This window comes from Petaurus breviceps, unplaced genomic scaffold, assembly GCF_028583685.1.
Source record: "Petaurus breviceps papuanus isolate PSGF00001 unplaced genomic scaffold, PetGlider_PUasm1.0 99, whole genome shotgun sequence".
Taxonomy (NCBI): Eukaryota; Metazoa; Chordata; class Mammalia; order Diprotodontia; family Petauridae; genus Petaurus; species Petaurus breviceps.
The window spans coordinates 6,681,241-6,696,751 of NW_027187465.1; the positions used below are offsets into that span (position 1 = coordinate 6,681,241).

Genomic DNA, 15,511 nt, shown 5'->3' on the forward strand with positions numbered 1-15,511 from the left:
GGAACCTTTCTGTTGGTTCAGAGCTACTGAGACTGTCCTGCAGACAGAGAGTGAATACTGTCCACTGGTGAAGGGCAGTGCTGTTGTTGCAGGGGTCTGGGAACCTTTCTGTTGGTTCAGAAGCCCTGAAGGATTTTCTTGTTGTATGTTTACAGAAATCCTGGGAGAGGGTTTTGCTAATGTTTTCAGGGGTTCTAGGACTGTTCTACAGACAGAGGATGAATTAATGAAGAGACTGGCAATGTATCTTGTGGCCTTGCTAAGCCTTGTCTCCCCAGGAACTAAGATTGCTGAGAACTTGCCTCCTGTCAAGATGAAGAAAAGACCTCCATTTGGGTATTAAGTGCTGTGCTTAAACTTGATGTAACTCTGGGGTAGATTCAATTGTGATCCAGGGGTGGGGAACTTTTGACCTTTTTGTGTTCTGTGGTTGAACAAATGAATGTACTTTACTTATGTTGGGAAACTAATCTCCATTTGAGAAGAGGGGTTTTGTGATGGACTAAATGAAGGTATAGCCTAGGGGTGGAGTAGTATTTAGAACAGGGACTTTGTAATTGATTGAATGATTGGAAGGTCCTGGGGTAGGGTAGTACTTGGAGATTATTTAATCACCCTTAGTAAATGCTGTATTTTGAATGATGTCATGTTTTGATCTTCTCTGTTCTTGGTTGGTCACTGAATAAAATGGAGAGCGCCTATGCTGGTATTTTGAACCTTGGGAAGTTGCCTTTCTTTGGCATTACATTACAGTGGGTAATCTCTTCAGATGACAGAAGTTGGGTTGGATCCCAGATCTTCTGACTCCAAATCCAGGGTTTTTTCCCTCTGCCCTATGTTACCTCTGAGTCTCAGTTACCTGATCTGTAAAATGAGGGATCAGATGGCCTCTAAAGCCTCTTACAGTTCTAGACATGTGTTCTATGATCTTGTCACGTGTATGACCTTTAAAAAGTCCCTTTCTGTCTATGGTCCTCAGTTTCCTCACCTACAAAATGAGAAGGTTGGACTAGGTGACTCAGAAGTCTTGTGTAGCTCTAGACCTGTGATCCTATGGGAATGTCAGAGGAGTTCAGCTCTGTCTCTTTTCTAGTCACATATCCCTGGGAGATGACTTAATCTCCCCTTTCTAAGCCTAAAATGGGGATAATAGTGGCTGTTTTCCTCTCTGACAAGACAAAAGCCAGCCAGTGTTTTATCTAACCTTCATTTCTTCTTCAACATCATGCGCACAGTAGGTTCTTAATAAATGCTGGCTGAATTGAGACAACATGGTGGAATAGAGTTGAACATTGGATTAGGAATCCAAGGACCTGGGTTCCAATGCTGACTTTGCCACTTACGACCTGTAAGCTTGGACAAGCCACCTCCTTGGGCCTCAGTTTCCTCAGCTGTAAAATGAAGGGGCTGAACTAAGCCTGTGGTGACTCGTTTTCCTCTAAACTTCTGAGCCTGTGAGCTCACAAGCTATATCATTGAATGTAAGCCAGGCAAGAAAAGAGGTCCATTCTCTACCCCAATGAAGATGGTCCCTTCTACCTCCAGGTTTCATGCTCCTAAAACTGAAATTGAATTGAGCATAAGGAAGGGTGAGGAGCCTTAGAAATGTGTGTTTGAGGGACAAAAATTGTCTTATTTTCCAATTCCAAGATCTTAGCTGTCAGGCCATGTACTAGCACTAATTTTTGGTCAGAGATTTAAACTCTTTGGGACTCAGTTTCCTCAATCTGTTTAAATTCTAAAAGAATTTATTAAATGTCTGCTAGATGCCAAGAATACAGAGACAAAATCAAAATCTCCATCCTCAAGAAGCTTACATCCAAGAAGGAATAATAGTATTTGTGTTGGCTGTGTTATACAATTCCACCAAAGGGGTAAATTAGTTCTTAATAGATTTGGGATAAGTGAAGTTCTTTGATCATTAGATATAGATAGATGAAACCACACAGACAATGTCTTCTGGATGCCTGGAAGAATCAGACTCATCTCTGGGGAGCCAGACTAAAATATTGAGCACCAGCAGCAGGTCAGTTTGGAGGTGACTGAATCCAGTGTAAAGGACTCTTGTGAAGGAATTGTCCAGATGATGCTCCATCCCTTCCTTTCTCTCACCACCTGGTAATCACACTGTGAACTTGGAAGGGTTGGTAACTCCAGAGTGTGGACAACAGCCATTAGCATTGCCCACAGAGAAGCAGGGGTTGACAGCTGTGTCTATACTCACGGGTGAGAGACACACCTCAGACATACTAGACACACCAAAGAAAGATAAACTTTAGGAGTCTGTAATGGTAATGGAAATTTGAAGATCTTCCCTGCCCCTTAATAAGCCCAAGGGAATTTGAAGACCTTCCCTGATTTGAATATCTTCCCTGCTTCCTAATAGGCTGAATGTAATCACGTTGGAGCCTGTGGTGGGAACAAGTTTGCTGAAGGGTAGAGCAAAACCCACAGGAAACTGGGAATCAGAGCAGTTAGAGATGGAGGGAAGATAGGACACATCCAAGCAGACAGCTAGGCTAGTGAATATTGGTTTGTGGGAATGCTAAAGGATGGCGTGACTCTCTGCTACTTTGTAGCCTATCAATCTCTATGTTGCTATAATGGATTCAGTTTCCTGGCGTTGGGATTTGGTTTCCTGTTGTCTGATAAATGTTTTGCTTCGCTTATATGTGGAGAGTCTGTTATATTTTGCCATTGAGCACTATGCCGGAATATTCAGTCACCATCAGCACTGTGAATATTGCATTGGCGCTACAGACATCACTGAGTGATGACTTGCAGAGAGTAGAGAAGGCAACTCACTAGCACTCCACAAAAAAAAGAAAGAGACTTCTTGTAACCAAGAATTCTGAGTTTACTCCTTTGGTCACATGTGCTCTGTGTTGGAGCCCACTTTCTCCAGGGATCTTAAGTGTACAAGGGGAAAATGCACCCTGTTTGGGGTGCAGGTAGGGAGTGGTTTCTGCAACCACTGTCTGCTATGCCTTTTCAATTACTCCTAAAAGTTTATAAAGCTGTACTAGTTAATTGGTAATAAGGAACACACTGGATGGGAGTTCATGAACAACATTACTTGAAATACACAGACCTTTACATTTACCTCTTTTTTGGTGAAAACATATTAAAAATCTCCTTTTTAGTTAAATTGAAAATATTAAGAAATATTTTTCTCTAAAGTCCTCTCCAGGATTGTAAGAAAAACTCCTTGGAGAGGTGGAAGATATTTTAAGGACAAAAAGCCCTTTCTTGGGGAAATGGATTAATGGGGATAAATAGACTATATTAATGGAAATAGATAATTTAGACATAAAGGGTGATACAAGTAAATTAGGGGAACATGTATCTGTCATGTATAGGGACAATGTATCTGTCAAATCTATGAGTATGTTTTTATCAAATAAGAGACAAAAAGGATTACGAGAAGTAAAATAGATAATTTTGATTACATGAAATTAGAAAGTTTTTAACACAAACAAAATTAATGCAGCCAAAATTTAAATGTCAACAAGAAACTGGGGGGAAATTTTATGGCAAGTTTCTCTGAAAAGGTCTCATTTCTCAAATTTGTAGGTAACTGAGTTAAATTTATAAAAATAAGCACCATTCTCCAGTTGATAAATGGTCAAAGGAATCTGAACAGGCAGTTTTTAGAAGAAGAAATTAAAGCTATCAATAGTCACATGAAAAAATGATCTAAATCACTACTGATTGGACAAATGTATATTAAAACAACTACCAAATTGGCTAACATAGCAGAAAAGGAAAATGAAAAATGCTGGAGGTGATGTGGGAAAATTGGAACACTAATGCCCTGTTGGTGGGTACACCTAGCTGGTGGGTGAAATAATCCAACCATTCTGGAGAACAACTGGGGAATGGCTGAACAAGTTGTGATATATGAATGTAATGGACTATATTTTAAGAAGTCACAAGCTTCAAGCAGTCACAAGCAGGATGGTTTCAAGGAACTTTGGAAAATTATATGAACTGATGCAAAGTGAAGAGAGCAGAACCAGGAGAACGAGTGTCATCCTGCTATACAATAACAACAATATCATAAGTATGACCAACTGTGAAAGACTTAGCTACTCTAAGACAGTTCCAAAGGACTCATGATAAAAGATGTTATCTGCCTCCAAAGAGAGAACTGATGAAGTCTGAATGCAGATTGGGGCATTTTTTTTATTCTATTTTTTTTGTGTGTTCTCTTGTGCAACATGGCTAATATGAAAGTATATTTTGCATGACTTCTTATGTACAACTGTTATGGGAATGAGAATCTGAAGATCTTCCCTGCCCCTTGGCCCTTTGATAGGCTTAAGTGACTCTGAGAATCTTTCTTGATTTGAGAATATACTCTGCCCCCTAATAGGCTTAATGTGCTCACCTGAAGCCTGTAGATGGAAGTTTGTTGTTCAGCAATGCCCACACCTTGTTACTTTGTGATTGAGCAATGGGTCACAAGGATTGTGATGGTCTCTGCTACAAGAGAAGGCTATATATACCCTGATGTGAGGTTTTGCTTTGGGGCTCACTTTGAGAAGAGTTGTGTGATTTGGCCAGATGAGACTCTAGGCATCCATTGAGCTCCCTGGCTTTGAAAACCAAGATGCTGGTGCTTTCCTCTCTGGTAACTAACTAGATATTTATGTAATGGTCACACAGTGGGAAGCCCTGTCTGCTGATCTGTCTGCTTGTAACTTCTGTTTGTATTCTCTGGTGTTTGATTGATTAAAGTAAGATTGTTAACCTATTTTGAGTTGCTTTCCTTTAAAAAAGCAGATCTAAGAACCTATGCAAGCAGCTGCCCTGGGCATGCTAGGGTACTTGCTGCTATAACAACTGATAGCAAATTGTTTGTCTTCTCAAAAAGGGAGGAAAAAGTAGAAGAGAAAGTGGGAATTTGGAACTCATTTTTTTTTGTATTTGTTCAATATTTAATTTGTCCCTAGTTACATGTAAAAACAATTTTTAACATTTGTTTTTAAAACTCTGAGTTCCAAATTCTCTCTTTTTCTCCCTCCCCATACCCCATCATTGAGAAAGCAAGCAATTCCATATAGGTTATATATGTGTAGTTATGCAAAATATATCTATAATAATCATGATGTGAAGGAAAACAGACCAAAAAAAACCTCAAGAAAAATAAAGTATGTGTGTGTGGGAAATTACTTTAGTCTGTGTTCAGAAACCACCAGTTCTTTCTCTGGGGAGGGATAGCATTTTTCATCCTAAGTCCTTCAGTGTTGTCATGGATCATTGTATTGCTGATAATAGCTAAGTCATTCACACCTGACGTAATTTCACTTTGCATCAACCCATGTAAGTCTTTCTAGGTTTTTCTAAGAGGAGCAGTCTCTTCATCTCTTATAGTACAATAATATTCCATCATAACTACACACCACAACATATTCAGCCATTCCCCAAATGATAGGCACCCCCTCAATTTCTAATTCATTACTCCCAAGAAAAGAGCTGTCATAAAATTTTTTGTACATATACAAAATGACATGCCATTTTCTTTTTTGTTTTTTTATCTCTTTTGGGATACAGATCTAGTAGAAGTATTGCTATGTCAAAGGGTATGCATGGTGAAACTCTAAAGTTTTAAAAATGATTAACACATTTTTACACGAAACTGGGAAGTATTTAATGAAACAAAGGCAAAGCTGGACTCAAGATTATCTTGTTAGTCACTGAGCTTTGAAAAGATTTCCCACTTACTAGCTGTGTGACCTTGGGCAAGTCACTTAACCCCAATTGCCCTATCTTCCTCCCTCCAAAAGAAAAGAAAAAGAAAACAGATCTTCCTGGATGCACTAAAATTCCAAATGTGGAAAAAACTGGAGCAATTTCAGACTGGGGTATAGAGCAAATAAAAACGTCTCTGTCCCCAAAAAGGCCATGTTTCTATTTCAGCCAGTAGAGAAATGAAACATGCAAATTCAAAATGATTTGTCTAAAGTTTATTTTTAAAGGGGTCCTTGTTTAATCTAAATTAAGAGTGCGTTCTGTAGAGTTGGGGTTGTGTGAATGAGCATTGCTAATAACAAATGTTTTTTCTTGTATTTTCTGTGAGTTTGTACTGATTGTTTAATTGAATTTGTATTAATTGTTCTAAATCCTTAAATACAATTGAAGACAGTTTAAAAGTTTTTCTTCCAGTGAAACCAAAAGCAAAGATAGTAAAATAGCCAATTTGCAAGGGGAAAGCTTGAAGCTAACCTTAAGTTTTTAAGAAGCACACAGCAACAAGCCATTCTTAACTCCTATAACTTGAAAAGAAAACAAAATAATGTGGTGAGGAGGTGATCAGAGGAGTAAGAAAGGTTGCATTTTATTTTAAAAGTTTGACTTGCCAGATCACAGTGGCTTTCTCTGAATGATTTGTTTGGTTGTTCAATCATGTTCAATTCTTCAAGAGCTCATTTAGGGTTTTCTAGGCAAAGATACTGGAATGGTTTGTCATTTCCTTCTCCAGCTCATTTTACAGGTGAAGAAATTGAGGCAAACAGGGTGAAGTGACTTGCCCAGGGTCACACAGCTAGCAAGTGTCTGAGGCCAGATTTGAACTCAGGAAGATGAGTCCTCCTGACTCCAGGGCCAGTACTCTATCCACTTCCCTACCTAGCTGCCTTGGTAGGATCTAATTAACCAAATAAATTAGAAGCAGTCACCTAAAAGGAATTGGGCTAGATAACTCATTTACAAATTCTTTTTTTTTTTTTTTGCTTTTTTGAAGGGGGGAGGGCAGGGCAATTGAGGTTAAGTGACTTGCCCAAGGTCACATGGCTAGTAAGTGTTAAGTGTCTGAGGCCAGATTTGAACTCAGGTCCTCCTGACTCCATTGCCAGTGCTCTATTCACTGCACCATCTAGCTGCCCCTCATTTGCAAATTCTTAAGAACCCAAATCAAACATTTTAAATAATGAAATGAGAAACTCTCTATAAAGCTGCAAATTTCAGCTCTGATCAGGGAAAAGGAAAATTTTGCAATGAATGTGTAATGTACCTGAAAAAAGTCCCATTTGCAAAAGAGAAATACATTAGAGAAAGAGAACATTGTATCTAAAATTTTTTTCAAAAAATTATTTGGAAGCAGAGAAGCAAAAGATTAGGAAATTAACAGAAGTAGTAAGTGAAATATTGACTCTGCATATAAAGAAATGCAATTCTGTGGTTTACAAAGCTTCTTTGTCTGGGTTCATCAGAGTCAACTGAAGATGAATGAAAAGAAATTAAAGGTCAGTTACACTGACAAAGTGTAGACTTGAGGTTCAGTTAAAAGGTGTGAAAAGTGTATTCATTGGACCTTAAAAGTTTGTGTGTGTATATATATATAATGTAATAATAAATAATATTAAAATATATAAAAATAAAATATATAATTATAAAAATTTTATATATAAAAATTTATATTATGTGCTCATGCATGTGTATGTATAATAATGTAACTAATATGCATATATAAATATAATAATATAAATGTAATGTGCATGTGTACATATAATAATATAACTGTAAAAAAAAATAACTATATTCAGAAGAGAACAAAGAAAAGCCCAGGATTTCAGAAAGCAGACATTTAAGCTAATTTAAGGAATTTTTTATCTCATTAAGATAAGAGGTGAATAGTCAGGTTACCATGCCAGTAAAACTGGGAAACACCACTTGAAAAAATGTCTGTTTTCTCCTCTGGGATTTGGAGTTCGCTTTTCTAATGATTTCTAAACTTAATTTCACAGATTCTATGGATGTAGAAAAGTAGCTGGAAACATGTAGCAAGCTTCAGAGTGCAGTTATATTTGGGATTTATATTGGGTCACATAAATTTACTAGGGACAATTATTATTTCCAGCTTAGTTGATTTATGCTCTAAATAACTGCTGATGTCATACCTTTGTACCCAAGAATGAATGTCTGTAACTTCTGGTCTGTAAATGCAGCTAATACAGAATGCCAGTTAATGGAATGTTTTGTTTTGTTTTTTCATGCTGCTGAGTTGGAGATGCATTCAACTAATAAATAATATTATTATATTGGCAAAAAGTTTTGAGTTTATCTTAAATCCATGAAATTGTTTTATACGAATGCTATGTTTATAAATGGGTCTGCCAGGTGGCACAGTAGATATAGCACTGGGCCTGGAGACAGGAGTTCAAGTACAGCCTCAGGCACTTACTAGCTATGTGACCCTGGGCAAGTCACTTAACCCTGTTTGCTTTGGTTTCCTCATCTGTAAAGTGAGCTGGAGAAGGAAATGGCAAACCACTCTAGTATCTTTGCCAAGAAAACCCCAGTGGAGTCATGAAGAATCAAACACGACTAAAACTATCTAACAAGAAATGGGTTTATAAATGTTTTAAAAGCTAGATGCAAAAGTGGATAAAGTGACTGGCCTGGGGAGAGGAAGGTCTGAGTTCAAATCTCACCTTAAACACTTACTAGCTGTGTGACCCTGAGCAAGTCACTTAACTATTCTTGACCTCAATTTCCTTTTCTGCGAAATGCGATCAAATGGGAAAATATTTGTTAAAAAGCCCTTAACACAATGCCTGGCACATAGTAGGTGCTGAATAATAGCTGATTCCCTTCCCTCGTGTGGGGGATAGCCACTACTTTATAAGGCTGTTGTGAGAATCAAGAGTTTTGCAGATCTTAAGTGCTATGTAATCATTAGCTATGGAGACAGAGACCAGTATACCTGGTTGGTTTTTTGCCTTTTGTTATTGTACAAATGTTGTACAAATATGTACAAATATTGTACAAATGCCTAAAGGCTACAATGATGCCCATGTTCTAGCACTATGGTACACCATATTTTCAGGATGAATTTAATTTTGTTGCTGCTCAGTCACATCTGACTCAGTCACCCCATGGACCATAGCACGCCAGACCCTTCTGTCTTCCACTGCCTACTGAAGTCTGTCCGATCTCATGTTCAAATTGAAGTTAACCCTACTGCTAATGTAGACTTGTAAGCAGTCACAAGGGAACCTGCTGAAAGGCTTCTGTGACCCCATTACTGTTAATGATCAAAACAGCTGCTGGGAGCTTGACCTTAGCTGACACTGAGTTCATGTATGCCCTACTGAAGTAATGTGAGGTAGAAGGACCTGGGGACTGTGCTTGCAATTCCCAACCCCATCCCAAGAAGAGGATCTGTTACTCCAAAACAAAGAGATGGGGGTGGGGGCAGTGTGTCTACCATCTCTGGAACAAAAGCCTGTAAATATATTCTTGATGAATGTCCCTGAAGTTGAGATCCTGGGTGATTGGGAGGATAGGGGTTCCCCTGGTAAGTAATACAGAAGTTCAGGAAAGGAGAGGGATTGGGGTGGGAAAATGATGAGTTCTGTTTCAGATGTGTTGAGTTTAAGATGGCACACAGTAGGCATTTGAGTTCTGTTTTGGACTGTTGAGTTTAAGATGGCACACAGTAGGTATTCCATTAGGGGTTAGAGAATGGAAGTGAATTTCATTGGCAGGGAGGATGTGGGCACAATTTGGAAAGAATTGAATGAATGAAGAAAAGGATGAGGTTGAACAAACATTTATTCTTTGTGGCCTGGGCCAGATATCCAGCATGGGAGTTGGGGTTATCACTGCTGGATTCTTCGGATGGACTGAATCTGGAAGGTTTGAGCGTGGGACCCCCACTCCCGAAAGTGTTTGTAATCTCCTGAGTGGTGATCGCACTCCAGAACGTACTGGTAGCCTCGGTAGCCTGGGAACTGGGAACAAACCCAGCTAGAAAGCAAACATAAATTGAGGAGGAAGGTATCTTTCCTTTCACCCCAGGAAGGCAGGATCGGATGCTCTCCTGGGGGTCATGGGACAGGAGAAGGACAGGGGCTATGCCGGAGGGCTGTAGGTTCTGGGTTGAGAACATTGTCCCCTTTTCAGTATGTAGTTACCAAAGAAAAACGTCTTCAGAAGGTCACAACAAAGACACTGGTTGGATATTGGGGAAAGTTTCAACTACTGGCTCCCTTCCTGACTGTGAGGGCCTTGGGGATGGGGAAGGAAACTCATTATAATAGAAAGAACATTGGGATCAGGAGTTTTCATCTCGGCTACCCAACATTCCTTACTCTCTGGTAGTCACTTAACGTATCCGGGCCTCACTCTCCTCATCTAGAAAATGAGGGGTTTGGACTGAATTATCTCTAAAGACTCTTCCAGTTAGTTCTAAGTGCTATGATCCTTTTGGGTCGATGACGTGTAAAAATTAAATGAGATAATGCATGTAAATCACTTGGGAAACCTTAATGTGAAAACGAAAGCTACTGTATTATGAGGCTCTTCCCCGTCTGCTTGTTTCCTGTCTAATTGGCCTCTCTGCCCCCATCAAACCCCACCCCCCCAGGCTCTTAGATCTACTTACGCCCCACAGTGGACTCGGAAGGAGCCCACTTCATTGTTCTCCCAGCCCATGGCTTGCAGGGAGGGGTAGTCATCACTCAGCTCTCCCTTCCTGCCCAGGAAGTTTTCCTGCTCAAAGATGGTCATCCTGGAGTCTCGGTGGTTCTACAGGAAACAGAGAAGGGAATCCAGAGCCTCTGGGAGATGGGAAGAGACCTCATCCAGGATGCTCTATACTTAAATGAGAAGCCTTACCCTAACATCCCAATATCCTAGTAAGCGGTCAGGCGGCTTCTCCTGGGGGAGCTCTCTGCTCCCAGGGCAGGCAGCCTGTTCCACTTAGGTAGGCTCTCATTGTGAGCCTTCGTTCCTTATATCAAAGCTAGGTCTGCCCATACAAAGGTCCTACCTGATTCCTCTCCCAGACCTTTAGAATTTAAGTTCCTCCAGAGGACAGTCTGTTTGGCTTTTATCTTTGTATATATATAGTGCCTAGTACAGTGCCTGGGACACATTAGGTGCTTAATAAATGCTTGCTTACCGATCTTTCCATGGCAACATTTCTCCCTCATAATCTCTAGTATGGATCCTCCACTGTTTCGTCCCAAGGAAACTTCCCTTCCTCATATATTTACCACTCCACCTGCTCCAGTGGTTACCTATACTGCCTTAGTCCATGTACTTAGAATTTTCCCAAATCACAGACTCACGGATTTGGAAGGAATGGAACCATCTGGTCCAACTTGAAAGTTACGCTAGAATAACACCTCTGCAGCATAACTGATGGGAGCTTATCTGGCCCCTGCTTGGAGACCTCCACCAACAGGGAACTCACTACCTTTGGAGACATTTTAACAGCGTTGTAGACTATGAACTAAAGAGAGGTGAAGTGGTATTTAGTAGTCGTAGTAATAGTAGTCGTAGGCTCAGTTTGTACCACCCAACTGCGTTAAGACTTTTTGGGTAGCATTAACAATATCAACATAGCACCATGATATATAATATTAATATGTTAACATGACATTCATGGAATAAAGAAATACATATTAGTATCTTCTATGCGTTATATAATACACAATCCGAAAGTAACAAATCAGTGAGTTACGTGTTAATATAACATATACATGTGCTATAACTTGCTATATCATAATTAATATAATTATATCAATGTGATTAATCTAATATAGGTTAGATTATATATTCCTGAGTCTTGTATATAATATGTATGAGTCCCCAAAGTCTTAATGCAGTTTTGTGTATGTGTATATGTATACGTATGTATACACATACGGAGAGATATACCCGTATACACATAATTATGTGTGTATGTTCACACACACATTTGTGTATATACATATGTGTAGGCTATGTGTAGATATATAAAGGCATACACATGCATGTATATATACATATGTGTGTGCATACATACGCCTGTACATATATACTCACATACATATAAAGGGTCCATGGCATAAAGAAGGTTGAGAACGCCAGCACAGCCCTTGACTCTCTCCCACTTCCCCACCCACATCTCTGTGTATTTACTTTGCTCCTATGTCGATCTCACTTGGCTGGGTACAGTACCAGTTACTTTCCAGCAGAAGAATGTAAGTTCCTCGAGAGCAGGAACTCTTCTGTTTTTCTGCCCGCAGGGCCTAGAGCAGTGGCTGGCACACAGTGGGCACTGGGCCAATGTGGAATCACCGAAGCACCTCACTGGGGGTTGGGAGGCACCTCGGGGGCCATCTCGCCCAGTCTGGACGGCCACCCGGTCCAGCAGGTGCTTAGTGAGCTGAGCTGGGCAGAGCAGAGCTGGGCTACTCACCGCACAAGCCACAGGACGGAAGGAGGTCAGTCTCTCCACGTGGTAGGCGACGTTGCCGCTCCAGGCTTCCCAGCTTGGGTACTCGCCTCGCTCCAGGACAAACTGCTGCCCTTGGAAGCCAGCGTGTTCAAAGCCTACCCACCTGCAGAGGAGGAGAGGGAGGGAGGGGTGACTGCGCAGGGAGCTCTGGGCCTCCCACTACCGTAGGTGTGACCTGTCACCACCCCACTCAGTAGCAGGCTCCCTATCGGCTCCAGGATCTAGAATGGAACTCGTTTGACGTTCAAAGCCGTCCACACCCTAGCCCCACCCCTACCCCACTTTTCCAGTTTTGCTGCATCTTACTCCCCATCCGCGATCTAAGGGGTGGAGGGAGGGGTGATTTAAATAGAATCTCCAGGCCATTGATATTCTAATAATATCACAATAATGGAATCCTAGACCCTCAGAGTCAAAAGGGGCTTCTGTGGATGCTTTAGAAGGATATGGGAGCTGTCCCTTTTTTGTTTGTCGGTGCTGGGCCTGACATCTGGGCTGTAGAACCCCGCCTTCCTTCTCATCCACCATGAGCACTTTGAGCTCATCCTGGTCTAAGTGCTGCTCATCCCAGGGTCTTTTCATTAGCCTGATGTCCAATGTATCATATCCTCAGGGTTCCAGTAACATGTGAGAGACCTGGGAGTGGTAAAATGGCTCTGGACCTGGGTCCATGTCTGCCAAAAATGCTAGGCCATCCAGCCGTGGGTGGAGTAGATGGCTGCCTTCTGGTCTGATCTGAACAGACCGAGGAAGTTCATTTAGCCAGAGTTCTCTCTTCCACTCAGGTTTATGAAGTCTCTCCAGATCCTTCATGTCTTTGAATTAAGTATTCTCTACATGTGGCCTTTTTTTTTAATGACACATATGAAAATGTTCACATTTTAGTATGAATAAATTCAAGATTTCCTCTATGGCTAGAAGAAAGCAACTTGGTAGAACTATGGGGGGAGAGGGGAGCTCTGAAATGGGTCCAATAATAGAGATGCTGAAGATGAGAAAACTGAGGGTATTAAAGTGGGGAAAACTTTCTCAGAATGCTATAACAGGTCCAATATCAGAGGCAAGAAAGAGAAGCCAAAAGGCCCAGCTCCCAGAACCTAGGGTCCCTGAGAGCTGAGTTCCCAGGGAAGAGAGATTTTCCTGCTTGCCCAGAGGATCTTTCCCACACCACACAACAAACTTACGCTCCACTCTGTACTTTGATGGATCGGACTGTCTCAAAGCCAACCTCCAGAACACTGGGGCACTCGGCTGTGAATTCATGCCGACGGCCCTGGAAACCCTCCTGGTCCCAGACCACGATCTAGGTCAAAGAGGCAGGATAGTGAGAGCAGTCAAGAGTGTGAGGCCAAACCACCCTCCCGTCCCAGTCTCCAGAAGACAGTGGCCCTCACCATAGGCTGAGTTTTCTAGAAAACTAGTAGGAAGGGAAAATGTAAATTGATGAAGGGGGAAAAGTTTGAGTAAGGAATCTCAAGGCTCCAGTGGGCAAAGCCCAACCACTTAAACCTTATAAAGATTGGAAAGGACCTCAGAAGCCATGTAGTTCAACTCTTACCCCCCCCAAAATCCCCACTACAACACATCCAACCAGTGAACAAGAACTCACAACATTCCACATTGGGCCAGCTCAAATTTTCCCCTACAGTCAACCTAGCTTTTCCTCTTTGTGATTTTCATCTGTTCTGCCCTAGGAGGCCAAATGCAAATCTTTTTTTTTTTAAGGTTAAGTGACTTGTCCAGGGTCACACAGTTAATAAAGGGCCAGATTTTAACTCCAGGGCCAGTGCTCTTATCCACTGCCCCATCAAATACAAATCTAATCTCTGTTCTATGTCACGGTTCTTTGAATAATTGAAGACAGCTAGCATATTCTACACACCCAATCTGTTCCTCCCCTCCCAACACACACACACACACACACACACACACACACACACACACACACACAGCTCTCTCTTCTTCAGGCTAAAAATACTCATTCCTTTCAACAAATCCTCATATGGTATAGACTTCAAGCCCTTCCTTCATCATCTTGGTTTGTGGGAATCACAGGATGATGAGATCATATATTCCAAAGCAGAAGAGATTTTAGAAACCCTCCATCCCAATACCCTCATTTTAGCAGACAAGTAAATAAAAGAACAGTGAACTGTCCATGGTCATGCACTAGCAGTTGCCAGAGGTGAGACTTGAACTCAGATCTTAAAGACTGAGAGTCCAGGACACTCTTCCCTCTGCCTCAATCTCTAGATTGCCCTCCTCTGGACACTCCAATGTTCTTCCTAAAATGAGGTGGCCAGAACTAACACACTACTCCAGATGTGGTCTGCCCAGATCTAGCATGGTGCCTGGTACACAGTAGGTGCTTAATAAGTGTCCATTGACTGACCAAGCAGGACAGAGGACAAAAGGAATATAATCCTAGACTCTATGCTTCTTATTAGCTTTATTAGCTGGTATACCATTTGTTGTTTTCTAGTCATTTTTCAGGCGTATCTGACTCTTTGTGACCCCAGTTGGGGTAAAAACATCGTGGTAGTTGGCCATTTCCTTCTCCGGCTTATTTTACATATGAGGAAACTGAGGCAAACAGGGTCCCAGGGTCACACAGCTAGGAAGTGTCTGAAGTCAGATTTGAACTCAGGAAGATGAGTTTTCTTGACTCTATGTCTGACACTATCCACTATGGCGGCACCTAGCTGTCCTGGCCTGATTCCACCGAGTGTAAAAATGATTTTTAAAATAAAAGTTACTGTTTGACTCTTTCTTCTCCATCTTGAACTTGGAAAGTTGATTTTTTGAACCCAAAGGTAAAACTTTGCATTGGTCCCCATTCAATTTTATCTTACTGTAATAAGCCCAATGTTTCCAGCCTGCCAAGACTTTTAGGAAGAGTAGTCAATTCCTGTGTTAGTTAGCTTAGGGTTATCTGACAGAGAAGGGCATTGTGGAAAGAGGCCTAGGAGCCATGAAATCCAAGTCCCAGGTGTGACCCTACTGTGTAACCTCAGGCAAGTCAATACTGAGCATGCTGTTCCTTCCCTTCTCTCCAGTCAGTCCTCTCCTTCCAACCTCAGAGGCTCTGCTACTTCTGGGCTTCTTCCCTAGACACTATAGGGTCCTGTCCCTGGGCACTGTGCACCATAGACTTACAGTTGCTCTCTCTTCCCCAGGCTTAGAGTTCTTAGAGATGGCCCAGTCCAACCTCTTCTTTTAAAGATAGAGAAATAGAGGCACAAAGAAGGGAAGGTGAAATTCCCAAGGTCACAGTGAGTG

General features: G+C 41.4%; 1 protein-coding gene and 1 long non-coding RNA gene across 2 annotated transcripts in view; both read right to left on the bottom strand.

Moving 5' to 3' along the window:
* Positions 1-9,540: 9,540 nt before the first annotated feature.
* Positions 9,541-12,416, bottom strand: CRYBA4 (crystallin beta A4). The gene is made up of 3 exons (XM_069081728.1): positions 12,194-12,416; positions 10,391-10,533; positions 9,541-9,753 (listed from the first exon to the last, which is right to left on the bottom strand). The coding sequence occupies exons 2-3, from the start codon at positions 10,513-10,515 to the stop codon at positions 9,606-9,608; spliced, it is 273 nt and encodes a 90-aa protein (XP_068937829.1). The 5' UTR covers positions 10,516-10,533; positions 12,194-12,416; the 3' UTR covers positions 9,541-9,605.
* Positions 12,417-13,294: 878 nt separating this feature from the next.
* Positions 13,295-15,511, bottom strand: part of LOC138156421 (uncharacterized) — a 3,235-nt gene continuing 1,018 nt past the window's right edge. Inside the window, exon 3 of the long non-coding RNA XR_011167147.1 lies at positions 13,295-13,535. This is a non-coding gene — a long non-coding RNA (uncharacterized lncRNA). The remainder of the gene's footprint in view (positions 13,536-15,511) is intronic.